Source organism: Amblyomma maculatum, chromosome 9, assembly GCF_055883805.1.
Source record: "Amblyomma maculatum isolate TAMU_Amacu chromosome 9, ASM5588380v1, whole genome shotgun sequence".
NCBI classification, from domain to species: domain Eukaryota; kingdom Metazoa; phylum Arthropoda; class Arachnida; order Ixodida; family Ixodidae; genus Amblyomma; species Amblyomma maculatum.
Window position 1 is genome coordinate 5,698,844 of NC_139352.1, and position 26,155 is coordinate 5,724,998.

The 26,155-nt window shown below is 45.8% G+C and overlaps 1 protein-coding gene across 2 annotated transcripts in view; it reads right to left on the minus strand.

Moving 5' to 3' along the window:
* Window positions 1-26,155, minus strand: part of LOC146178157 (histone-lysine N-methyltransferase SUV39H2-like) — a 126,377-nt gene that overhangs the window by 49,002 nt on the left and 51,220 nt on the right. The window contains exons 2-4 of one of the 2 annotated variants that reach the window (XM_084577973.1): window positions 19,316-19,497; window positions 18,984-19,115; window positions 2,226-2,266 (exon numbers count right to left, since the gene is read on the minus strand). In XM_084577973.1, the coding sequence (XP_084434099.1) occupies window positions 2,226-2,266; window positions 18,984-19,115; window positions 19,316-19,487 (345 nt within the window). In that variant the 5' untranslated portion in view covers window positions 19,488-19,497. Of the gene's footprint in view, window positions 1-2,225; window positions 2,267-18,983; window positions 19,116-19,315; window positions 19,622-26,155 lie in introns of those variants that run through there. The other variant, XM_084577974.1, reaches the window with a different exon arrangement.

Consider the following 26,155-nt stretch of genomic DNA (forward strand, 5'->3'; position numbering starts at 1 on the left):
CAGCGCAGTTTTTGCACCTTTCATATGACCTAGACTTTATTGAGACATTACAGCAATCGCTCAGATACTGAAACCAAAATAGGTTAGGAATGAAATCCGGTTATAGACTCTTCCGTGGTCGTAGGCAACTAGCACATTGTGATCCATGTACATCAACGTCTTGCACATCAATATATATATAAAAAAAAAAAACATGCAACAAAAAATTAGGTGCCTGTACTCCTTTAAACCTTTGACTGTTTTCGCCTTACGGGTACTGAGGCCACTTCTGTCCCGCAGCGTTCTTGCCCTACGGATACTGCGCTGAACGCATAGCATTTAAAAAATTTTACACTGGGGGTGAATTTTTTTCAGAATATTCGACAGTCAAAGGATTAAGCATGCATGCAAAATTCCTGGGCCTGTATTCAGAGTTTGTACAACCCCCTCACATAACTGGTGGAAATGCCAGAATCGAATGTCACTGCTTGCAGTCACAACTGAGCTGACATCTGCTTCCGGCAATTCCACCAATCAGGTGAGGGCAAAAATAGTTCTTCTGAAAATGACATGAACTCGGAAGACAGACCCGGATGAACACTTTAGCATGGGTAAAGTAGTACCCAAGATGAGTCTCTGAAAATAAGACAGTGTTTGGCATCAGCAGAGTGTTTATCAGAATGAGAGCTTCAGATCCTCAAATTTTCCGGGTTTTCTCTGGCTGTTCAAGAGTTCCCCAGTCTCATTACAATAGTAGACAATGATACCAAACCCACCGTAGGTATGGCTTCTACGTGTTAATACTGATATATTCAAGAGACAGAAAGTGGGCAGAACCCTACTGGACCCAAAATGGACGCCATATTAAGACAGGAGTTCATAATTTTTATTTTCCTAGCAGTCTCAGAATAATGTCACACTAAAGCAGGAAGAGTTTGCAGTCAGCAGCTGCTACTGCCCTCTGTAAGGCTTGTCATAGAACTCGTCCCATGTTGCTGAGTGATGACTGATTCTGGTAAAGACTTAGTGCACACCACTCGGGACAGACATGACCCAAGTTGGAAATTTGTAGTTCCAGACTCTTCGAATTGCTACCCAATGTATGTCTTGATGCTGCTGTTACAGTGTATCCTAGCTGACTTGAACTCATCAAAAAACATAAAATCAGTTGAGATGTTTTTCAAAAAACTTCAACGGGCTCTAATTTTTTTCGCCTCAAAAGGCTTTTGTGACAAAATTTGGATGTCTCAAAGACTTGATCTGTGAAAACTTGAAAAAAGAGAGAAAGCAGAAGTAAAAAAAAATTTGGGAGTGGCTTAAACTTCGCCTTTAAACGTGTCCACCTGGCACTTTAATTTACACACAGACATGGACACTGTTCTCTGTTCGCAGTAACAGAAATTTTCTCAACACAGCAATCGGATTTTGCAGGTTCCACACTTTATACTGTCCACATGACGTCTATTGGAGTGGCAGCATAAGCCAGATCGCAGAGGTTTCATCAGGTGGCCACTGCATGGTGGCGCCACTATGCGACGTCACACAGAGGGATTTTTCCCTCATGCTGCCACCAACGACGCCAGGTTCTCTTCGGCACACCATCAGGTAAAAAAAGGCCACTGGCAAGCAGTTTACACACCCTGCACGTCACACCGCAATTCAACGAGCAAATCCAGGTTAGCACATCACAACCCCATTTCCATGACAGCCCTTTAATAAGGGGTCTGCAAATGTTTGAAAGATTTGAAGCAGAATTTGCTATTTTATTCGATTTGCATTACTTTTTTAGCATTTGAAACATTTCAACGTCCTGAACATTTAGAAATCCGACTAGGCCTTGCGAGAAATTCAATGCGTTAACGTGGCACAACCGCTGCACACTTGCAGCTTGGTAAACAAAATGCAGCGTCATGTCACTGTGTTGTTCCACGATGCAGTCGACAGCCAACTGTGAAACTAAATGACAGCAATGACGCAGTTTAGGTAATATGCCCCGAGACTGGAACTGTGTGCAAATAACAGCTACACAGACACTTCACATACACAGTGGATACACCACATAGGGTGGGCACAGCAACACCCATACACACTTCTTTTCCTTCGGTTCACACAAGATGTAGCAGAGGGGGCGCTACATCTCACGAAAGCGGCAGACACAGCAGCTCAGTCTACAGAACATTTTCATGTGAAAACATTCTTCACAGTATGATTAACAGCATTCACTAAAACATGCAAGTTTCACGCACCTTATAGTTCCTTATCGCCACGACTTCTTCCACCTCATACTCTGCAACAAAGAGTTAATCAGCATACCATCACAAAAGCACAAACAGCTATCAAGATTTCTTTTCCTGTTAGCATACAAAATACAGCATTACATAACTGAAAATTTGAGACCAAAGTGAGCAGTCCTGTCCAAACCCCTACAGACAATTACCCTGACTTTGATATGATGCATGTCCAGGGGAAGTATTTTCCATTGACAACACCGCGACTTCATCTCATTTGCTGCCAAATGCCCAGCACATGACACAATGGGCTAGCATGTGATCCACAAATAACTTATTCAGCTGGGTCAACTGCAGCAGTAGTTTCCACTTTCAAAATGTAGGGGTGGTCAACTTCTTTACAGAACTACATATTTTAAGTGGAGCAACAGTGGCTGTTCAGTGCCTGTGCATTTTTAATGCACAGCGTTAAAGGGGACATCACGTCAAAAATTTAGCATAGCCGTTGTGAGCGAAAAATCACAGGCATGGTGCTGGCATGTGGTAGCTGGCAGCTGAGAAGCACCGATCCTTAAGTGGTTTGTAGGACTTAATGAGGCCACATGATATCAGAAAGTTAGACGGAGTTGCAAACTAGGGTTGCTCAAGAAGCTGGAATAACAATCAACCTTGCAGCCCTCTTGGATGCAAAGTCAGGCATGCTACTCCTAGGTCATGCAAGAACATTCATACGGATTAGTTAAAAAGGCGCTTTATATGTCAGATGGTAGCCTACACTATCGCGGAGCGTTAAGCGTAGATTAAGTGTTCCTCGTAATAGTTTCAACAAGAGTTGGGGCGCTTTAGTAATGTCAACAATATGGCGGGATTGGCCAGTTTCCTTTGCAGAGGTAGAATTGTGGGGTATGGCACCAGTCTCCGGCAATTTCCACCCAAGCCGTCATCCACTCATCTGGCACCTCATCTGCCTCCCGCAGATGAGGTGGAGGAAGTGCCATTGGGTAATGTGGTACTCCGTCCACAAATGGAATCAGTGATTTTGTCTGTGATGTGAATAGGCTTAACATATTTTGCAAAAATTTTGTGGCCGCAGCAACTTTGTGGCCTATGGCCGTATCTTTGACAGTTGAAGCATCTGTGGGGATTGGGTATATATGGATAAACTTCAATCTTTAGGTAGCTAGTTCTGTTGATTGTGGCTGTGTGCTGGAATTGAACGTTAGGATCAGGTGCATTGTTCTCTGTCGTCGTTTCGGATTACAATTCTATGGATGTTCCCAATATTTTGAACAAGGCCACCAGCATTCTTTTTCAATAATGGGGAGAAGGTCAGTCAGTAATTATACTTCAGACAGCGTTTAAAGAGTGATGTTCGGTAATGATCACACGGACATCCCCAAGAGACTAATTGTCTGCAATGCTAGGTTGTACTAGATGTCTGAAGGATTACACGAAGATTAAAGTAAAGATTTGAACTGGTTTTATACGCAAGTCTATCTCCTTTATGTCTTCTAGTACGCGTCTGCGTGTGCGTTCACCAGCTTGCCTCAACAATATCTGATCTGCTTCTCCCTTGAGGCTCGGTAGCAGCAAATGCCAGGTAGAACAAGTGATCTCCAAAGTCCAAAGTCTCTTGGGGATGTCCGTGTGATCATCCTCAGGCGGCGCATCCGTAGCAGGCATGCTCAAAGAACACAAGCTCACGCACACAATAAGTTTTGCATGCACTTCTTCATCACTTAGTTTGAGGAATAGGTTTCCATTGGCTATTTTTCTCACTTTGTACTTTGAGCCTAAGGCATCTGATAAGCATCTGGACAACAAGAATGGCAATAGGATTCAGGCTGGTCTTTCTTCCCCTTTGGAATATATCACGTAGTATTTGGCACAGCTTTTCTTTGTTTTTTGAAAAACTGTCATTTCTTCCTGTGATGATGCCTTGGAAGCTGACTTAAGCTCGATGGCATGCTCCGCATTAGGTCGAGCGGTGATTCACTGAACAGAGGTTGAAGCTTCGAAGGGGTTCTGTCAACAGCATCAAAAATATTCTTAGCAGTTGACGTTGTCTGCTGAATAAGAGTGTTGCTTTCCCAGCATGAGGCGCACTTTTCTGTCATGGTACACTGGGATCCAGTGGAAAACAGGCCTTTGTTGACGGCTGCTGACCTCAGAAAATCTTTGGAAAGGGCTTTGCTCTCAGTCATGTTCTGGTTTCCTAAAGCAGTCAAAGCTTCTCTCGGTAAGGCTGCCTCTGTTGAGGGGGATGCAGCTTCAGCAGGTGGCTCAACTACTGCCCTCATAAAACGACTGCTGGCAGCAGGAGCCTGAAGGGCCTCGATGTGATGCCGGAGGAGCGTCAAAGTTCGTGTGGCAGTTTCTTCATACTCCAGAACAGATGTGATGTCCTCAGACAAAACGTTGTCTTGAAAAACCTGCATCTTCTCACTGAGATCTCATAAGCCATCATTACATGTTCTAAGTCTCACGTGAAAAAGCTTCAACTCAAGAATATTTCCGTTGTTTCATTTCAAGCGTTCACTTGCCTCATGGCACAGCTGGGTCTGAAAAGTGCGCTGGATGATGCGCTCCCTTTTTATGCGGTCATTGATGCTTCAATGAATCCCTCTTCGTCTTTGGTGGGGTTTGCTGGCAGAGCTCCTGGTATCTTCCTGGAAGGTCAATCGCATTGTTCCTGGTAACCTCCAGAAAGGAGTGATGGCTGAGCTCAAGATAGCCTCCTGGGTTTCGGCACTATAAATATAGAAGGAGGAAGGCAGAAGGCTGCCTCTAATTGTCTTTAATCCCAGGCTGTCACCCAGGCTGTCACCCCGGCTGTCAATATGCCAACATGACATTCAGTTCGTTCTGTGCACCCCTGTCCCAAACCTCTTCTTCTTCCACCTCGTTCCGCTTGCAGATTCATGAGCGAATCTTCAACACCCCCTATGGGTCCTTTATTTCTTTCTTTAATCTCAAAACCTTTGTGGCAAGGAGAAATTCATGTCACTTCATTTCTTCAGTAGCCAGCCAGTCTGAAACCCACACTAAACAATGAAGGCCCATTAATAAGTGCCTCAATAATTCAATTTTTGAGGATGATTTTAACTGCACTGCTCGGCCCGTCCAAGCTCCATAGAAATCCTGTGTATAAAATTTGGAAGACACTTAAGATTTACTTACAAGAGCTGAATGCAATAGAGCTATCGAGCCTTGTTCGCATCGCCTTCTCATTCACTTCTAATGCTCTTGAGCCTCGCAACGATGCAGTTCTCATGGCATAATACTCTACATTGCTTCCGCCTGCCTCTGTCAGAACTCAGCGTCTTCGGTCCGCTTATGCCATATTGCCTCGCATGATCTCAGGTCCTTGGCCCATTTTGGCGCATTGTGTCAGCCTCTCTGGCCCATATCTCAACGTATTCACGCCTAGCTTTCATCTCTACCTTCTCGGCTTCAGTCTTACGTAGGCAACCCGGCCGCAGCAGGAGCAGATGTAGATGCACCGCTCAACCGGCAGAAAACAAGTCATCCTAGCACCCGATACTGGTAGTTAGCATTGCATCCATCGCATACACATTCCAGAAGCATGTCTATTCGTTTCTTCAATTATGATGATGATGATGAAGTGGTGGCCAGCTCCTTTGCAGTGTGGCCCCGCCACGATGGAGCAATATTTAGGGCGATCGACTGCTGCACCCAAAGATGCGGGATCTAATCCAGGCCGCCACGACCTGGATTAGATCCCGCATCCTTGGGTGCAGCAATCGAGCGTCCTAAACACTGCACCATCGTGGCGAGGCCATGCTGTAAAGGTGCTGCGGCCACTTTTCGATGGAGCTTTGAAAAGCAAGGCGCCCATGTGCTGTGCAATGTCAGTGGACGGTAAAGAACCCCAGGTGGTTGAAATTTGCGGAGCCCTCCACTACGGCATCTCTCATAGCCCGAGTTGCTTTGAGACGTCAAACCCTATATGCCAACCCAAGCCTTTTACAGCACGGGAGACACAAAATGTCACGGCCTCATGAAAAAAAAATATTCCAGAGGGCATTTTGGACCACTAAAGTGCAATGAAGCCAAAGCCATTATAGTGCGGTGGATTGTAGCCCTCCACTACGGCACCTGATCTCCCTCTCTTCTTTCACTCCCATCTTCCTCCCTTCCTTTACAGCATGGTACATGTGTCCGCGGAGAATTGTGACAGATACTGCGCCTTTTCTATCCTGTAAATCAATTTCAAACGCCGCTGGTGCTTGCTGTATTAACGCCTCCTAGACATCTGTGAAGTGGCAAACGAAAGGCGTCACAGGGACGCCTGGATCGGACGCCCGGCAAGGTCAGCTTTGTATATGCATGAATTGCCTAGTGACATCATGACCTGTCGTGACGGTACTTCGTGCACCCCTTGTCGAACACAACCAGCATTTCAGTGAACGCATCAAAGTTCACCGGTGTTCTATAATTTGTTTACAGAAAAGGAAAGGCGCAGTATCTGTCACTCGCGAAATCCCGCTATCATCCTCACGGTAGACAAGGGCAATTATGAAGAGCGTTTCACGATCCGGGGCGTGGCGCAGTTGGAAAAGTGCTGGGCTGGGGATCCAAGAGATGGAGGTTCGATTCCCGGTGGAGACAAGGCTTATTAATTCATTTTTAACTCTCGCTCTCGAAAACATGACACCTCTGCTGACAACCTTCTGTCAACAATGATAAGGCATTAAAGGCTTTTTGCCTTACGATTAGTACATATGTTATATTCCTCACACCATATATGCATGCCAGCAGCAAGATCGCAGGCAGTCTTTTGGCTGAGTAGCTGCATGCTCACCTCGCGAACTGGAGGAACAGAGTTCTATTATGAAGGTGGGCAAGACTTTTTATTTGTTTGCTTCCTGCTAAACAACGGGCCTCCATGCTGAGAGCCAACAATTTTCTTGCCCCTTTTGTCAACTTTCGACCTCACCCAATCCGAAACTAGAATACGACAATGGCTTTTCAACCAAATAAGCTGCACACACTGTAGCGTAAAAGCCCCTTAGTTCAAATGAAGCTCAGTTCCAACACGGACGATGAACTATGCACCATCATGCCTGGGTGTCCTGGCACCCAGCCCATGCCCAAAGAAAGCCCCGCAATAGGGTAGCATATTCACAAGGCAACGGTGTCTCCAAATTGAGGAGCAAAGATAAAACCAGGTATGGCCATTGAAAAATAGATAAAACCTGTAGACAACTCGTTTTGTGGTGTCAGTGGTAACACAAACAAACGCAGGTATACAAAACAAAAATTATATTGATTGTAGAAGTTGAAGGGTGCTAACGAACAGCGTATGCCTTAGACGCAGCCATGACATCCAACTGAACTGAATATACTATTACGTGCTTAGTATGCAAGGGGGGTTTATTTACAGGGATCGGTCGAGCAGGATCGTGGCAAAGCATACAAACGTCCTTCTGTCCTTGCTCTTCTTTTTCCTCTCCCGATATGTCCGACTGTTCACCTTCTTCTTCCGTCGATTTTCTGTGAAGGCGCGTGACATTTCCCTCCTCACAGACGAAGCCCGTCGGGCGAGTTAAATGGAACTTCTAGGATGAAATCAATTGAGGCGGGCTACACGCACCACCTGAGACTGGTGTGACCATCGAACACTAGCACTTAGGTGTGCTATAACATAATTCAGGTTGTTTATGCACAACAAACTGTTCAGTGCAGTGTCACAACAGCTTCTAAGACCATGCTTATGTAAAGGTGTCTACAACCACACAATGTTACCAGGAACATAAAAAACTTGTTAGTGTCTGGAGCCGTAGCAGTTCTTAAACGGTCTTGCGAAGACAAAATTCGAACTCGGGCAAGCTGACGAGCTTTTTCAGCTCTGCAGGGTGTGGTAGCAAGAGGTTCATCATAAATGAAAATGACAGTATGGTATTGAGGCCGCAGCGAGGCGAGCGAGCAGAGCAGGCAGGAGCTACAGCCAGTCATCTCATGTTGCGCTGTGTTCTATGCATGAGTAGGTAATGAACGGGAGGACGCCAACCCAGTCCTTACGATCTGCAGCGACGTATATACCCAGCACAGTGGTGAGCGTCCGATTAGCACGTTCTACCACAGCATTCGTTTGGGGATAATATGGTGTGAAGTAGTGAAAACTGCAGGCGCTGAGGCGGAAAAGTTCTCGACATCGTCCGCTGTGAATTGGCGTCCACAGTCACTATTAAGAACTGCAGGAGGGCCGTGCCGAAGAATGATGTATCGAAGTAGGAAATGAGATACTTCAGACGCAGTAGCGGATAGTGTCGCGACTGTCTTACAATAGCGGGTTAAATAATCTACGCACACAAGAATCCATCGGTTTTCTTTAGAGGTCAATGGGAAGGTACAAGAAGGTCAATGCCAACTTGCTCGAATGGGGCTGTTGGAGGTGTCACTGGGCGCAGTTTCCTCAGTGAGCTTGAAGTCGGCAGCTTAAAACGCTGGCATTGCACACAGCTGGCTATATAGCGCTTGGATAGTTGAACGCATCTTCAGCCAGTAAAATCGTTGTGTGCGGTTGTGTTTGGGCCACTCCCAAGTGCCCAGATGTGGCGGCGTCGTGCATCATTTCAAGAACTGCGATGCGTAAGCTTTCCGGCACGACAAGAAGCATGCGTGCTCCACCAGAGGCGAAATTCTTCTTGTAAAGCAATCCCTTGCGAATGCAAAAAGTGTTCTTTGTAGAATCTTTGGCCCCATCAAACAAAGAGGTTAATGTTTGGTCATTGCGATGCTCAGTTCGGAAAACTCGAAGCTCAGGGAAGGCTTGTAAAAGTGAAGCTAAGTATTCATCGAAGTTGTCTGCATCGCCATCGGTCGTTTGAAGCGGCAAACACGAAAGCCAATCAGCATCTCAGTGTTTATGGCGGCTTCTATGCACCACAGTAAAATTAAACTCTTGTAGGCGCAAAGCCCATCGAGCGAGCCGTCCACACCAGCCAGCAAAGCGAATGGCAGTCGATCACGACGGTGAAAGCATTCTCGTACAGATAGGAGCGGAAGCTACGTACAGTGAAAACAATAGCGAGACATTCTTACTTAGTACCCATGTAATTTATTTCGCACTCGCTTAACGAGTGGCTGGCTAATGCTATCACGTGCTGATTGCGGCCATGGCGTTGTATTGTACAGCGCCGATACCGATACCACTTGCGCCAGTGTATACTTCAATTGATGCTGATGGGCAGAAGTGGCGCAGGATGGGGCCCGAGGTCAAAAGAAATTTCACATGACAGAAAGCTGTGTCACATTCACTGGTCCTATTGAATGGCGCATTTTTATACAGTAGACACGTGAGTGGGTAAGCGATGTCTGCAAACCTCGGTATAAAGCATTGGAAGTACGAGCATAGCCCTAAAAAGCTTTGCAGCTCTTTTACTGATTGGCGCACCGTAAAACTTTTGACAGCTTCAATTTTCTAGGGATCTGGTCAAACACATGCCTCTCGTAGTGCGAAAGGAGGGGTGGTTTTTATTTAAAGGACGCACTGGAGAGAGTGCGAAATATAGTAAATTATAACAAGCACTCCTAAAAGAAAGCAGAACAGTGTGCAGTTACAACAATCAGTGATATTTTGCTGAAATGTAGTCCCGTGGGGTACTACAGTGAAGGTAATAGGGTTTCTCTGCTATATAGGGCCTAAGTTGTTTTTATGCGATTTTCAATGGCAAATTAAAATTGTAAAGCCTCTTTTCTTTGATATTGTAGTGCTTGATTTGTACTATATGAGGCAAGATCTTTTCATCTCCACCATAATACCATGACATATTTTGGCCAGTGTTCTATCCCTTTAAAGCCAGAGAAGCTTAGATTCAAAATTAACTCCACTAAGTATTTCTTCTTCTGTGTGCAGCTGCAAGACCTGCTGAAAACTGACCCACGTAAATTTTGGTTGTCAGTTTTACCAAGTGACATAACAGCTACTTCAATGTGATTAACAATGATTCTACTAATGATCCATTCCTTAATTGAATGCATTTAATGAGTATTTCCACTCCGTTTTTACTTGTGACAACAATACCATCCAGCCAGTTACCATCAGTCGTAGCGATGTGTCCATCAATAACATTAACATTACCGAGGAAGGCGTTTTAAACTTAATATTGAAACTCGACATTAAGCAAGTCTGCTAGGCCGGACAGCATCCCAAACTTGTTTCTAGTACAGCACTCATTACGGACCTGTGATTACATTACTGTCATATTTCTCAAATCCCTCGCAACCTCAACAGTTCCCTCATCCTGGAAAATGGTTCAAGTTGGTCCTTTATTCAATGCCGGTGACAAACCCAATATGTCTAACTATAGGCCCATTTCTGTAACCTCTCAATCCTGTAGAATTTTAGAAAACATTTTTTACAAACATATTACGGAATATCGCATCAATTGCTAAATAATGTTCAGCACAGATGCAGGTTCAGCACCTTGACACAACTAAGTGAATTTACACGACATTTGTACTAACCTCGACGTGTCAGTGATTCACTACAAATTGATATACAAACTTGACGCCATCCTTAATCATCCCCGCCTTCCGAGCTGGATATCTTGTTTTATTTCAGATCGAGCTCAATCCGTGTCCTTTAACAGGACTAACTCTAGAGTGGTAGAAGTAACCTCCGGAGGACCACAAGGTTACCCCTGTTAGTTTTTTTAACTTTTATAGATGGTTTGCCTCGTAACATAACTTCCAATTTACGTTTGCATGCTGATAACTGATTATTATATTGTAAAGTTTCCTGTTTTGACGGTCATTTACGCCCTCAAAAATCATCTTCTGACTTTAGCTCTTGGTGCAATACCTGGCAAATGACAATTACTACCCGTAAAACCGTCGTTATGACTTTCACTGCCAGGACGTCGCCTTCCATTTTTACCTACAAAGTACACAATACTCCCATTGAGAGCATTAATTAATATAAATATCTTAATCTCGTTTTCACTCCCAGTATGTCTTGGTCCAAACATATAGATTTAATAACATCAAAGGCACCGGAAAAGTTAGGCTACCTTCGCCGCACATTAACTTCAGCTCCAAGAGATGCCAGACTACTAAATTACCTATCCGGCCGCTACTAGAATATGCTTCTCCTGTCTAGAATCCCTACAAACAATATGACATAAATCAAGTCGAGGCCATTCAAAAGAAAGCGATTCGCTTCATATGCCGGAGATTTGATAGGGATTTTTCACCTTCTGCAGCGCTTTCATCCCTGGCTACGAGCCCGGCTTCTCTACTGGCCCGACCTCTGCTGACCTCGACCTACAAGCCCCGATTCAAGCGATCATCTGCGAGGAGCTCCAAGCCCTCAGTTCTCTCTGCCGCCACGGGTGCGATCATTCTTCTCCGCCTTCTAATGACGCCGGCCTCCACAACATCATTAAAGTAGAGTTGGCAACTATCACCCACCCTGTCGCACCTGACCCTCCTGCACCTCGCCCTGCGCCGACTTATGCTCACATCGCTGCATCCCCTCCTCCTTTTGTTATCCCACCCCGACAAGCACAATCACATCAATGCCATGGTGACAGCTCAACCTATGCCACCCTATTACGCACCTCGGCGCCCATCTCAACCAGTGTGCTACTACTGTGGAATTCGAGGACATATATCTTGCTTCTTTCGTCGACGCCTTCAGAATGAGCGCCGTGGTTACGGCGCCTTCAAAAGCGACATACCTTCATATTATCAGCGCCGGCTTATTCCCAGCCCACCTCACCAGTCTTATCCACCACCGATATCCTCGTCTGAACCAAGTGGGGCCCATGCATACCGACGCCAGTCCCCTTCCCCATACCAGCGCTCTGTTTCTCCACTTTGACCAGCAACAACACTCCCTGTCCGTCACTCGGAAAACTAAGCGATGCAGTTTTCGGAGGTGAAACTGCACTTTGCGAACTTGCCAAAGGTCCTCCTCATCAACCGTACAATATGATTTCCGTTTTAGCTGAAGGATTACCGGTCGAAGCTTTGATTGACACAAGGGCTGCAATTTCTGTTATTCCCGCTGATTTGTGCCGCCATTTGCGGAAAGTGACGACACCATATGATCGGCCTGAACTTCATGGAGCAAATGACGTCCCTCTGCACCCTTCAGCAAAGTGTACAGTTCGAGTTGTTACAGACGGCATCCGCTGCCATGTGCAGTTTGCTCTGCTTTTACCTTGCGCACATCTGATGATTTTTGGATGGGATTTTTTGTCAGCCGCTTCAGCGTTATTTCTTGTGGCAACCGTGTTATCCATATGACAGACAGTGATTTTTCATCTGACTTTTCTGAACGACATCATTTCCTCATTGCTGCAGCTGAAACCTCCACAGTGCGAAAAACTTCCTACCCTTGTTTCTGAGCACATCACTGACGGGGATTACGGGGATTGCACCATCTCATCGTCATTGTGCAAGTGGAACCGCCTTCCCATCAAGTCTTGTACGATTCCGCAGCAGCTCAGCGATAGTAGTGGCCACGAACACTTCCCGTGAATCTCTCGTGCTGACTAAAGGAACTTCCCTGCCATGCATAGTGGATGCTAACCCCACGTCTATGATGGTGCTCATCGCCCCCCTGCCTCAGCAACGTGATTCATCGCATGACTCTCTTCCCGTTCTGTCAAAGACAATGAATTCGAACCCCATGCTGCACCAACGCCAAGAATTGCTGGAATTGCTTCAAGCCCACCAAACCATTTTTGATGCCACTTCCCCACCACTGGTACTGACTAGTGTTGCAAACCACCGCATCATTACTGAAGGTAACTCGATCGTATGCCGAAGACCTTATCGGGTTTCTTTCTCGGAACAAAAAGTAATTCAAGAAAATGCCAATGACATGCTCTATCGCGATATTATTCGTCCATCAACAAGCCCATGGTCCTCCCCAATAGTATTAGTTTAAAAACAAGGATGGATCGGTACGATTTTGTGTTGATTACCGCGCACTCAACAAAATTACACGCAAAGATGTCTACCCGATGCCGCGAATCGATGACGCCCTTGACTCTCTCCAAGGTGCCGAATATTTTTCGACCTTGGACTTCCGCTCAGGTTATTGGCAAGTACATATGCACGAGAACGACAAAGAAAAAAAACGCTTTCGCAACTTCCGATGGACTTTACGAATTTAATGTTATGCCCTTTGGCCTTTGTAACACACCAGCAACATTTGAAAGAATGATCGGTACGAATATTTTTCGACCTTGGACTTCCGCTCAGGTTACTGGCAAGTACATATGCACGAGGACGACAAAGAAAAAAAACGCTTTCGCAACTTCCGATGGACTTTACGAATTTAATGTTATGCCCTTTGGCCTTTGTAACACACCAGCAACATTTGAAAGAATGATCGGTACTGTATTTCGGGGCCTAAAATGGAGGACCAGCTTATGTTACTTGGACAACATTGTTATCTTTTCGTCAACTTTTAACGACCATCTCATGCGCCTGAATGAAGTCCTCACGTGTCTCGCTTTAGCGGGCCTTGAGCTCAACACAAAGAAGTGCCATTTTGCACAGAAGGAAATTAAAATATTCGGACATCTGGTTAGCCATGACGGCATTCGTCCAGACCCTGAAAAAATCATCACAGTCTCAAACTTTGCTCGTCCACAACGAACTGCAGATTTGCGCAGTCTCTTTGGTCTGGCGTCCTATTTCCAGCATTTTATAAGGCATTTTGCAACTATTGCTGCTCCAATTCATGAATTACTTAAAACGCGCAGCCCTTTCGTGTAGACTGAACAGTGCGACACTGCCTTTAACGACCTAACACACACCCTCACATCAGATCCTGTTTTTCGACACTTCAGCGACAGCGCTCCAACCATCCTGCACACTGATGCCAGTGGTCACGGTCTTGGCGCTGTACTTCTGCAGCGTGATGCAACTTCGCGTGAGAAAGTGATTGCCGTCACCAGTCGGGCCATGACTCCAGCTGAGAAAAACTACACCATTACCGAGCAGGGGTGTCTTGCCGTCGTCTGGGCTGTCAAAAAATTTCACCCTTACCTATGCAGTCAGCACTTCACCGTTGTGACCGATCACTATCTCTTTGCTGGTTGTCTTCGCTGAAAAATTTGAAAGGCCGCCTTGGCAGTTAGATTCTACGCCTGCAAGAATACCATTTCGATGTCATTTATAAGTCAGGTCGCCAACACCAAGACGCTGACACTGTTTTTCGCTGTCTACTTTCGGAATCAGCCTGCAGTTTTTCTTCGCAATGCATTTCCACCTTTGACCACAGCCGACCATCTCTTCTCCCGACGCATATCACAACATTTTCTTTTGACGACTCTGAAAACAAAAACATTCTCTGCTCGCAGCAATTAGCCAATGCCTACTGGCGTCCCATCATCGGCCGCCTTATCGGCACTTCAAACCCGCCCAATGCTATGCTTCGCCGACAGCTTCGCAATTTCAAGCTCGAAGATGGAATTCTATGCCGCTATGTGTACTGCCCTGACAGAACTCACTGGATCCCAGTCGTGTCGCGTGTGCTTCGGCCACGAATACTGCCAGCTTTCCATGATGACTCCACTGCAGGTCACCTTGGTTTTGACAAAACCTACGACCGCGTGAAAAGACTAATCTTTTGGACTGGCCTATCTTCCAGCGTAGAAAAATATGTCACTTCCTGCCCTCTGCGCCAACGTCGCAAACGGCCGACTTCTTCACCCGCTGGCCTCCTACAACCTTCCCTGTCCCGCCATGCCATTCAACGTAGTCGGCACCGACTTATATGGTCCCCTACCTCTCTCCAATATGGGTAACCATTGGATTATAACAGCTGTCGACCACCTTACATGCTATGCTGAGACGGCCCCTGTACCAACTGGTTCCGCTCAGGAGGTAGCTAATTTCTTTTTGCGATCAATTGTATTGAGTCATGGCACTCCTCGGGTGCTCCTAAATGACCGCGGCACGGCTTTCTTATCGACAGTCATTGCCGAAGTTCTTCGTGTGTCATCCACCCTCCATAAGACAACCTCAAGCTACCATCCCCAGACTAACGGTCTGACTGAGTGATTCCATCGCACCCTATCAGATATGATATCCATGTACATCACACCGGATCATCGAAATTGGGACACTATTCTACCATTCGCCACATTCGCCTATATTACAGCAGTACAGCGGACTAACGGTTACCCTCCATTTTTCCTCGTTTTTGGCCGTCCCCCCACTACAATTCTCGACACTTCCCTCTTCTCTACACCTGACTACTCTTCATCAGTACCAGCCCAGTTCTTATCCCGTGTGGCCAAATGCCGTCATCTTGCCCGCCTCAACATGGAAGCGTGCCAAGAAAACCGCAAGAGTCGCTACGATTCTACGCATCGTGCGGTCTCTTTTCCTCCTGGTGATGAAGTACTGCTTTATACCCCACTTAGCCAATGCCAATACTTTATACCCCACTGCGCACCCCAGGCCTTAGTGACAAATTTCATCACCGCTACCTTGGTCTCTACAAGGTCATCGACCACACTTCCCCAGTGAACTACAAAGTCGCGCCTGTTGATCCCCCAGCCGATCGACGCCACCGTGGAACTGAAATTGTTCACGTTTCTCGTTTGAAGCTGTTTGTGCGCCGCGGTGCATCGGTTGATTAGGAGCGGCCAGGCTGGCCGCTTCCAACCCCCCGGGCAAATTGTGTAAGCCTTCCATGGATCTTCTTTCATTTGTACATACCATCGTCATCGTCCCGTGGCGCCGGCTCTAGCACGCACCTGGGTTCGCAATCGGATTAAACGCTAGACACGGCATACCTTGCCTTGCCGTCACGACCTGGCTTTCTTTTAATATCTACAACGACTACTGAATAGTTAGAGCTTTTTTTGTATTCTATTTTATATAGTTTGTATTATTCATACTGCCTTCATTCCTTTTCAATGTTCTGTTCTTTGTTCTCAACACTATTCCCTCCAAACTCACTCCTGCAATAGCCTAATTGGACTGCAGTGTGTTCAAATAAATAAATAAATAAAAGAATATTTATTCACCTGAACCTTCACCGTATTCATTGCCACTACTTCATTCGAATGGAGTGCATTAGGAAAGTTATTCTAGAAGATGGCTGTTCCAAAATGACCCGCAATACGACAGTGCGTTGAAATTTTACACAGAATTCAAGCCATTTACAGTGCACAACCTACACAGGCTATTAACAGCCCACGAAGAAGAATATGAAATTTGAAATGTCTTTTCTGCCAACCACAGTGGACTAACAATGTCAATACCTGACACTGCAGGGAAACTGACACTCTAGAAGAGAAGCAACGTTAAGTCACTGTTGCCAGCTTAATCCACAATGGGTTTATCATGCACCGTTACTCTCTCAACCAAAGAAATTTATGCAGTAGAATACCACTTAGACGAACGTCATTTAAACGAAGTATTCATTTGTACGAACTTATTAAATCCTCCCACCGAAGCTCCATTGAATGCTATGCAAACACCCTTCATTTTAACGAAATTCAGTTATTATCCATTTCACTTCTATGAACATTTTCCGACACATCATCCTGTATCTCCAACGTCATACTGAGCACTTCAACAAGCACAACCCGCACGTTTTATCACATATTTTTACGTTGAGAATCTCATTTCATTGCCGCGTGACAAAAAGTGGTTGTCATTTATCTTTAAACAGAATTGGCTAACTAAACAAGCTTGTAGCCAGTCGAATCCATAGCTGGCTTTTCACGCTTATTGGCTCGACAGTCATAGCCATCCATAGCCACAGCCTCAGCTCTACTAGGCCTTTTAGCTCTGAGAAAGGCGTAAGCATAAGCTTTGGTTAACCATGATCTCTAGAAGCAGTTATCTGCTTGGAAAAAAAGAATGAAGGCCTTTACTGCCCAGTGGACCGTTTTGCCGGAGAAGGTTCACGGAAGCTTGCACACAGTGACTGGGTCCAAGACCACTGCAGTCCTAAGTTCAAAAGTGCTGCAAAACGTTGCTGCATTCTTCGCTTGCAAATGAGCGCAAAGACAAAGAAATGGGTTGAGATATGCTTTGAACACAATGTTTCTGTAAACTAGTGGAAGCTTCCACGCAATTACTTCAGTTAAGCGAACTTTTACTTCAACAAACGTTTTCTGAAGGTCCCTTGAAGTTTGTTCAAGAGAAGTTTCACTGTAGTTAGATAGAATCATTATTTGCTTTCAAATACTTAGAAAATGTGAAACACTGCTCCCTACATGGGTCTGCCCTTTCAAGTGAACCAACACAAACACTGGTCATGCATGCGACCCTAGATGCATAAAATACGCTCATAACATGTAGGCATCTTAATATGTATGTGTAACTTAGAAGGCAGCACAGAGCAAAGAAATGTGTACAGTTAATTTTGTTTTCCTTTTTCCTGTGAGTAAACTACTGGCATTGGAAGGGAGGACAAATAAAGAAACAGAAGATGAAGCAACTCCTTGTTTTGTGGGGGATCGAGCAGCCAAAGGCTCACAGAGCTTCCAATTCAAGCGAGGGACAGACACAAAGGAACTGGCACAACACTGCAACTAGGAACGTGCAACACTTCAATCACTGAGGTAAGTGTGGATAAATCTGCCTACAGCATGCGTCGCCACCTAGACCTGCAGACCATACATAACATGCAATGGCATTCAGTTTAGCCAGCATACAAATTTCACCCACAATCTGTGCCTTCTTAACATTTTGCAATGTACTGGCATTCACTCAAACAATGAGCGGGGAACTGACACGATTCAGCACAGTTCGCTGACATACCAAAACTTTAGTTTAAGCTAGATGGTGCTGGTAAAAAGTGGATATGATGGCAACATGGCTACATGCTGCAAATCTCCTTGTATTCTTTGAAAACCCTAAATTCATTGAAATTTCATGAGAAGTCATGAAAGCACTTTTAATTAACATAGTGCCTACATGGGCCACAAAACTGGCCCCATCTGTCACTGATTAAGACGTCGCCTATTTCAAAGAGTTGTAACACACATTTCGATCATTTCCCTTGCCTAATTCCCAGCTTTTATTTTTCTTGTACCTTTTGTCACCCTCTTGTATTTTTCTTCCGCCTGTGTATTGCAGCTCTGGTTACAAGCATCCTTTTTTTGCCTAGAATGACTACTCGTAGATGGCCCCAATCCTGTTCTACATTACGGTAGCGCCATTTCACATTTCTTCAGCTACTGACTAAGTAGTTGACATAAAATGAGGCCCTTCTGGCCCTCCAACCATCCTATTATTGTTCGCCTACTTGTTCAAATGTTTAACACATCAGTAGACTGCACTCCAATCTTTTTATATCCATTCTCAAGTCACAGAACAGCCAAAGGCAGATAAAATAATCTTTCCTTTTTGCGTAGATTCTGAATGGAGAGTCCCTTCTGTACATTAGCTGCAACTTTCTCAGCACTGCAAAGTTTTAGGCAGTAATTGAAAAAGAGGAGACACTTGGTGAGATTTCGATAGGTTAAAGGCGACCCATTTAAAAGACTCGACACTAGGCGCATCTTTCTCCTCTCGCCGTTTTTCTGCCTTCCTCGGGAGAAGGCGCACACAGACTGTAAGACAGGATGAAGTAATGTGGTTCCGTGAATACTATTGGAAGGTATCGGATCCCCCAGCCGGGTTTCAGCTCGACACCTGTTGAATATTTGACCTGAAAACTTGGCGGTTCGAACCGGTGGTTCAGGCACTATGATCCTACCAGCTGCGAGATGCCAATAGGCATGTTGGAAAATAACGCCGCGACAGGGCCTCGGTTTATCTTACCTTGCATGGAGGCTGGCCTGTTACACTGCGAGTCGTAGTAACGTGTTGCGGTAAAAATCTCTTCCTTGGTAAGCCGCTGCAGTAACACGCGTGGGGACTTGTCGAAAGTTACACTTCCGGCACCTGGGGTACCTATGAAATCGCGGGGAGCACAAAGTTCACGCAATCGTTAATCAGCACCCTGCTCGGCGCGCGCTTGCGGCTTGGGAACAATTGATGTAAACAAACGGAGAAACGAAGTTACTGACCGCGCCTCGCGCGCGGCCTCTCACAAAATCGCCCAAGACGGCAGCAAGCGTAGCACTGATCCAAATAACAGGAGACAATCTTACCTGGTTCGTCAGTGACGCTGCCGGTGGCGGCTGTCTCGGGATGTGGTGGTGACCGTTTCAGCGGACTCAGTGTCGGCGAGCGGGGTCGCTTTACGCAGCCATTCAGAGTGGTCGCGTAAAATGCAGAGGGAGTGACGCACCAAGGAGCTCCTGACTTTGATGGCGAGATCATCGCCAAAAGTCTGTAATTAGAGATTTCAAAAAGTCGGCGTACAACAGGCGCAAAAGCGAACGTGCAAATGCGCGCCGAAGGCGATGAACGGCCTCCTAGAGGTACTGCACAAGTCGACCAAGCGGACAGTTCGAAGCACGGTGGAAGTATGTGGCAGCACCGGCCGGAAGATACTCTTTCCAGCGTTACTAGAACAAACTCGTTCTAGTAACGTTGACTCTTTCTACCAGGTAGAACTTTGGAGTGAAACTGAAGGTGGTGCGTTAAAATGGCGTTAAACGTGAAGCCGGCCTTCGCCATCATGAAGGAAAAGGTTTTTGTTTTTTTTAAAGGAAGGTATTTTTTTGTTTAATTCCATGCCAAACGTTTAATACGGTCATCTTTTTTTTAACCTACACCAGCTACGTGTAGCAAAACACCATTGGAGGCACGGTGAGATATTGGAGATTTGCTACACCTGTGTAGGGTAAAAAAATGGCCCTAATGTGTCACTGTACGCTACTTTGAACTTGTCTAAAAAAATGTTTACCATCTTTTGCAAAACATGCGGGGTGATACACAAACTACCCAGAAAGTTTTAAGGCTTGATTGATTGAAATAACTTTATTATCCAATAGATTAGTATGGGACGTGGTACGGGCGTACGGGGATACCCCCCATCCCATCGTTTATCCCATCTGCTTCAAAGTTTTCCCATCATCCGTCCTCTCCGTATTCCCGAACTACCCACTTTACATGCAACTATGCAACCTACAAGTTCGCAAACAACGAAGACGCTCTGCTGATGGCACAGTTCGGAGAACTTCAGCTGAGTGCGACGGCTGCAGGGAGGATCCAAATGCGAGTGGATTTTGCCTTTCTGATTGCTACCATGACATGTTGCTGCTAAAGTAAGCACGCAAATGAGCCTCGAAAGTACCGTGTTGATGGAGGATGCATGCAAGTCTACATTGGAAATTTGTAGCAAACTTTTTTTTTTTTTTGATGAAGCTTCAGACTGCGTTTCATCTCGCGAGCGTGATGGACGATGCAAAGAAGACCGAGAACAGGTTGAAATCGAAAGTCGCCCCGCCGGGGTGGTGCAGTGGTAAGACGCCCGACTACTGTGCCGGAGTTCCCGGGTTCGAACCCGACCGCGGCGGCTGCGTTTCGATGGAGGCGAAACGAAGTGGCGTCGTGTGCTGTGCGATGTCAGCGCACGTTAAAGATCCCCAGGTGGTCGAAATTACTCCGTAGCCCTCCACTACGGCTCCTCTTTCTCTCTTTCCACTTTCATTCCCACCTTCCTCCCTTCCCTTACGGCGCGGTTCGGGTGTCCACAGAGCAAGTGTGACAGTTACTGCGCCTTTCCCTTCCTGTGAACCAATTTAACTTAACTTTAACTCGTCAAGGAAATCCTTCCTCGATGAACGGCAGCTCGTAGCTCCTGCCTCCTGGGCACGGCCTTGCGGCCCGTTAGACAACGCGGAAACGAGTGCGCTGGCTGTTTTGGTGGTTTTGGGGTTCTGACGCGTGTTTCCGTTGTGACTTAGCATGACAGCGTGGTTCTGCTAGTTCTGCGTGCGTGTCATCGGTGCATGTGTCAGCAGCGTCCTAAGCACACGCGGTGCTATGCCACGTAACTGCTGTGTGCCACACACCACGAACGCAAGAAAAGATCCGAAGATCGGTTGCTATGAGTTCCCGAGCGATTGGCAACTCAGGAGGGCTCGGCCGGAAAAGGAAGACGGTGGGAGCCGAGTGGCAAGTCACTGGTATGCTCACTGTACTTCACAGATGACGACTCCAGGAAGAACACAAAACTGAAGATCCTGCTGCCATCAGCCGTCCCCTCCGTATTCCCGCGAACTACCCACTTTACACGCAAGTTCGCAAATGACGAAGACCGCTCTGCTGGTGGCACAGTTCGGAGAACTCCAGCCGAGTGCTGATGATGATGATGAATTTTAATGGCGCAAGGGTGTTTCCGGCCAAAGAGCGCCAGACACAAGGTGAGCGGTGTACTAAAGTTGATGTAATGCGCTGATTGTGGGTTTTCATGAAGGGATAAAGAACAGTGGTGTATAGGGCCTAAAAATTCATTCGCTCTGTAAAATCACTAAAACAGTTGTGTATAGGGCCTAAAATAAATTCATTTGCAATGTATAATGAACTGTGCAAAAATTAAAAAAGGATATGTGCATGCTTTAAGATCTCATCCGTCTTCTCAAGGGGAATGGGCTTAGACCCACATCGATAGGAAATTTCATGTAAAAAGCCTACTTTCGCCAGGAATTTGAGCACATGTTTAAAAGGAAATATTAGGTTGTCACCAAGAAAAATGGATGGGTGGGCAGGTATTTGGTTTGTGTACAATGAGGGAAAATGACGCCTCCTTTCTGGTCCGAGTTGTGCACATATAATTAAAACATGAATGACAGTAAGCCGATCACCACATCTCGGACAGTGTGGTGCAGGAGAGTTTGTTAAAAGATGTGGTATGTGTTGTGTATGTGTGACCAATTCTCAGCCTGCACAGAGCTACTTCAAATTTTTCTCATTTTTCTGTGGTGTACCTGCCCATCCTTGGCTTTAATGTGTGTAGTTTATTTTCTGTTGCTGTGTCCCATTCCTTTTGCCATTGTTGCCGAATCATGTTTTTTATGTGTGGCTTGAGGTCATGATAAGTTATCTTGTCAATGTCTGTGTCATTTCGAAGGGCAGCTGACGCAGCAAGCCTATCAGCAACCTCACTGCCTGGTATACAACGGTGGCCTGGTACCCAACATAGCGTAATGTCAAGTTCTAATTTATGGGCAGACATGAGGTTGTAAAAGAGAGAATTTAGGACTGGGTTCTTATACCATTTCGAAGAAGATATAGAGGTTAAAACGCTGAGGGAGTCTGTGTAGATTACCGCTGTACATATTTTGTTTTCAATAATGTGTCTCACAGCTAGCAGGATTCCATGGCATTCAGCGGTAAATATACTTGTATGTCTGTTCAGTGTTTTTGAAAGTGAAAATTGCGGTCCATATGCTGCACAGGACACTTGAGCAGACTTTGAAGCATCAGTGTAATATTCATCACAAGTGTACTTCGCCTGAAGTGACATGAAGTGCTGCTGTATGACAGTAGGGGATGCGTGTTTCCCTACTTCAAGAAACGATAGGTCACAATTAACGGTGTGCATTTCCCAAGGAGCAATTAAGTCTTATGGAAGTCGTATAAAGACTGGCGAGCGTAATGTCCAGATGTTCAATATCAGCGGCTAGTCTGATTGGGTAGGGTGGTGTTATTAATGGTTTTCCTGAGAAAAGTTCTGTACTAGGTGTGTTAAGCAGAAGCCGTCGACATGGATGATCCACTTGGCATAGTATCTTTGTACCATAAGTTACACCAGTAAATTGTCTTCATCTTTGCAGAGACCACCTGTTCGCCTTGACATAGAGGCTAGCTATTGGGCTAGTTCTGAAAACACCGGGGCGAGGCGAAAGCCAAGGTGGTACACTGGGTCGAGCAATTTTAGAGCGGAGGATGATGCTGACCCATAGACCATCGAGCCATAGTCAATGCGCGATAGAATTATGTTATTGAGAAGGCTCAGGATGCAGTCACGGTCTGTGCCCCATGACTGGTGAGACAGATTTTTTAGTAGATTCATTGCCTTAAGACATTTCAGTCGCAGCTGTTTTATGTGTGCAATGAAGGAAAGCTTTTCGTCGACAACTACGCCAAGAAATTTATGTTCTTTTTGAACGACAAGGCTCTGACCATTCAGTGTTATGTTGGGGTCAGGTCTGATGCCACGCTGCTTGGTGAAAAGCATGCAAACACTCTTTCCAGTGTTAAATTTAAACCCGTCATCAGCCCATTTAGACAGTATGTTAACACCTAGCTGACTCTGATGTTCACAGATGGCCAAGTTGCAAGATTTGAAGCTTATCTGGACGTCATCACCATATACAGAGCAAGAAATGGTTCTTGGCAGCACGCTTTTTAGATAGTTCATTTTGACTATAAAAAGTGTGCAGCTGAGGACACCACCTTGAGGGACACCATTTTCCTGTATATACAGCTTTGAGTATGTATTGCCAATACGAACTTTGAAGACCCGTTCAGACAAGTAACTTCGTATCATATTCAACATGTTCCCTGTGATGCCGAGAGAGAAGAGGTCACGGATGATACCATAGCGCCAAGTGGTATCATATGCTTTTTCAAGGTAGAAAAAGACAGGTAAACAATGTTGTTTGTGTACAAAAACATCCCTTGCATAAGACTCAAATGCAATGAGCTGATCCGCTGTTGACCTCGCAGCCCTAAAACCAGCTTGGTTTCCGTCAAGAAGACCATTATATTCAAGGAAATGAAGAAGGCGGCAATTTACCATTTTTTCAAAAAGCTTGCATAGGCAGCTGGTTAAAGCAATAGGCCGATAACTGGCAGCAAGTGTGGGCTCTTTTCCGGGTTTTAATATTGGAATAATGATTGCGTCCTTCCATGCTTTAGGAAAGCGTCCTGTGGCCCATATTTTATTATACAGGCAGAGTAGGGTTTGAAGCATATCCACATGCAGCATTCCGTATGTGATTCTGTCAGGACCTGCTGCTGAGTTCTTACATGTGCCTAGAGCAATCTTCGGTTCCTACAAGGTGAATGGGCTATTGTACCCTCCTGTGCGTGATCTTTTATCGTGCATAGGCTTCCTCTCCTCAGTTGCCTTGTGCCGCAAAAAGGAATCTGTATAGTGTGCCGAGCTGAATATGTATTCAAAGTGCTTCCCTAGAGTGCCTGCTTGATGTTCAAGGGAGTCACCATTGGTGCTGACAAAGGGCGTTGGGAGAGTGCTATATCCTTTGAGTGCTTTTATTCTGTTGTAGACTTTGTGTGCGTCGGAATAAGAGTTCACAGAGGAAAGGAACGATGCCCAGCTTTCTCGCTTAGAGATGCGTCGAATATGCTTGCTATTTGCCTTTGCACGCTTAAAATATATTAGGTTTTCGGCTGTGGGGGTATCGGCATAGCTTCGACCAAGCCCTGTTATGAGTTTCACGAGCAGTCTTACATTCCGCGTTCCACCAGGGTCTTCGTTTATTTCATGGCTTGCCTGACGTTTGTGGAATGTATTTTTCTGCTGCCTCTATAATGTGCAGCGTGATCAAGTGCTGAGTTTCATCAACGCCTAAGTTAGCAATTGATGAACAATGGCAATGATGAGTGTTCCCTGAACATCTCCCACTTGGCTGCATGTTCTTTAAACTTTCTAGGGTAAAATACTTTTTAATTTTTATTGCCTGCATACTTCACAGAGATCGGGAAATGGTCACTTCCATATAGATCGTTAATAACAACCCACTCTGTAGCTGCCAAGAGCATTGGGGAGCCAATAGCTAAATCTATGGCTGTGTATGTGTTATGTACTATGTTGTAGTATGTGGGCTCTTTTGTGTTAAGTAAGCATGATCCAGAGGACAATATGAATTTTTCAATTAGCACATTTTTCAATTAGCACATCTCGGGAGTTCATTCTTGTACATCCCCATAGTGAGTGGTGAGCATTAAAGTCTGACTAGCAGCCCCATGGTTCTGGAAGTTGGTCAATCAGCTTTTCAAAACTTTCGCCACATAGCCTATAATCTGGAGGAATATACAGAGAGCACACTGTAGGGAGAGTTCATATTGCCACTGCCTCTAAGTTTGTATTAAGCGAGATGTTTCGACATGGGATTGATTTTTGAGATGGCAACGCCGCCAGAGGGGTGAGCTCTGCCTTGCCTATCTTTCCTGAACTCAAGATACTGCTTCAGGAAACTTGTGTCTGCTGGTTTTAAGTGGGTTTCTTGCAGACAAAGTATGCTTGGTTGGTGCTCGGCGAGGATTTCATATACATCGTCCAGATTATTTAGCTATCCTCAACAGTTCCAATAAACAATGCTATCAGTAGCCATTTTTGTAAGTGCGGAATGGGGAAGAGACGGTGGGTTTAAGACTCGCTGCCTTTATCAGGTGGCTTAACTGGTGTATGTTTTTTTTATTTGAAGCGGTCCAACAGGCCCTGCCTCTCATTGGCGAACTCCCTAGGCGCCACTGGCGCTGCTGAGTCCACGCTCACCTCCATCGCCTCTGGTGAAGGCATGGAGGCAGGAGATCTTTCAAGAGCAGCCAAGTCCCTCTCAGATGTCTTTGGTGTCCCGGATGTCTGGGAGGAAGTGACTTCCGGCATTGCAAAGATTGGTGCAGCCGGTGGCTGCTTAGTGAGGAGCCGTGGTGGGAGCATGTCAGCAGCATTGCACTGTGTGCCCACCGTTACTAGACGCGGCCTGGCCCCTCTGCGGGCTGCGTCAGCATAGGGAGCGGAAGAAAGAATTCTATGTTTCTTTCGCGCCTCTATGTATGATATATTGTCAGTGACCTTCAAATTTATCACTTCCTTTTCTGCCTGCAAGGCCACACAGGACCGTGAGTACGCAGGGTGTGTGCCCTCACGGTTCACACATTTGAAGTCATTTGCACTGCAGTTATTGGTTGCATGGTCGTGAGCGCTGTACTTTGCACATGTAAGGTGTCCTTGTTTGGCTACCATGCCCATACCGCTGGCACTTAAAGCACCTGCGGGGGTTTGGTATGTAGGGGCTTACTTTGCATCGGATGAATTCCACATTGATGAACTCAGGAAGTGTGCTCCA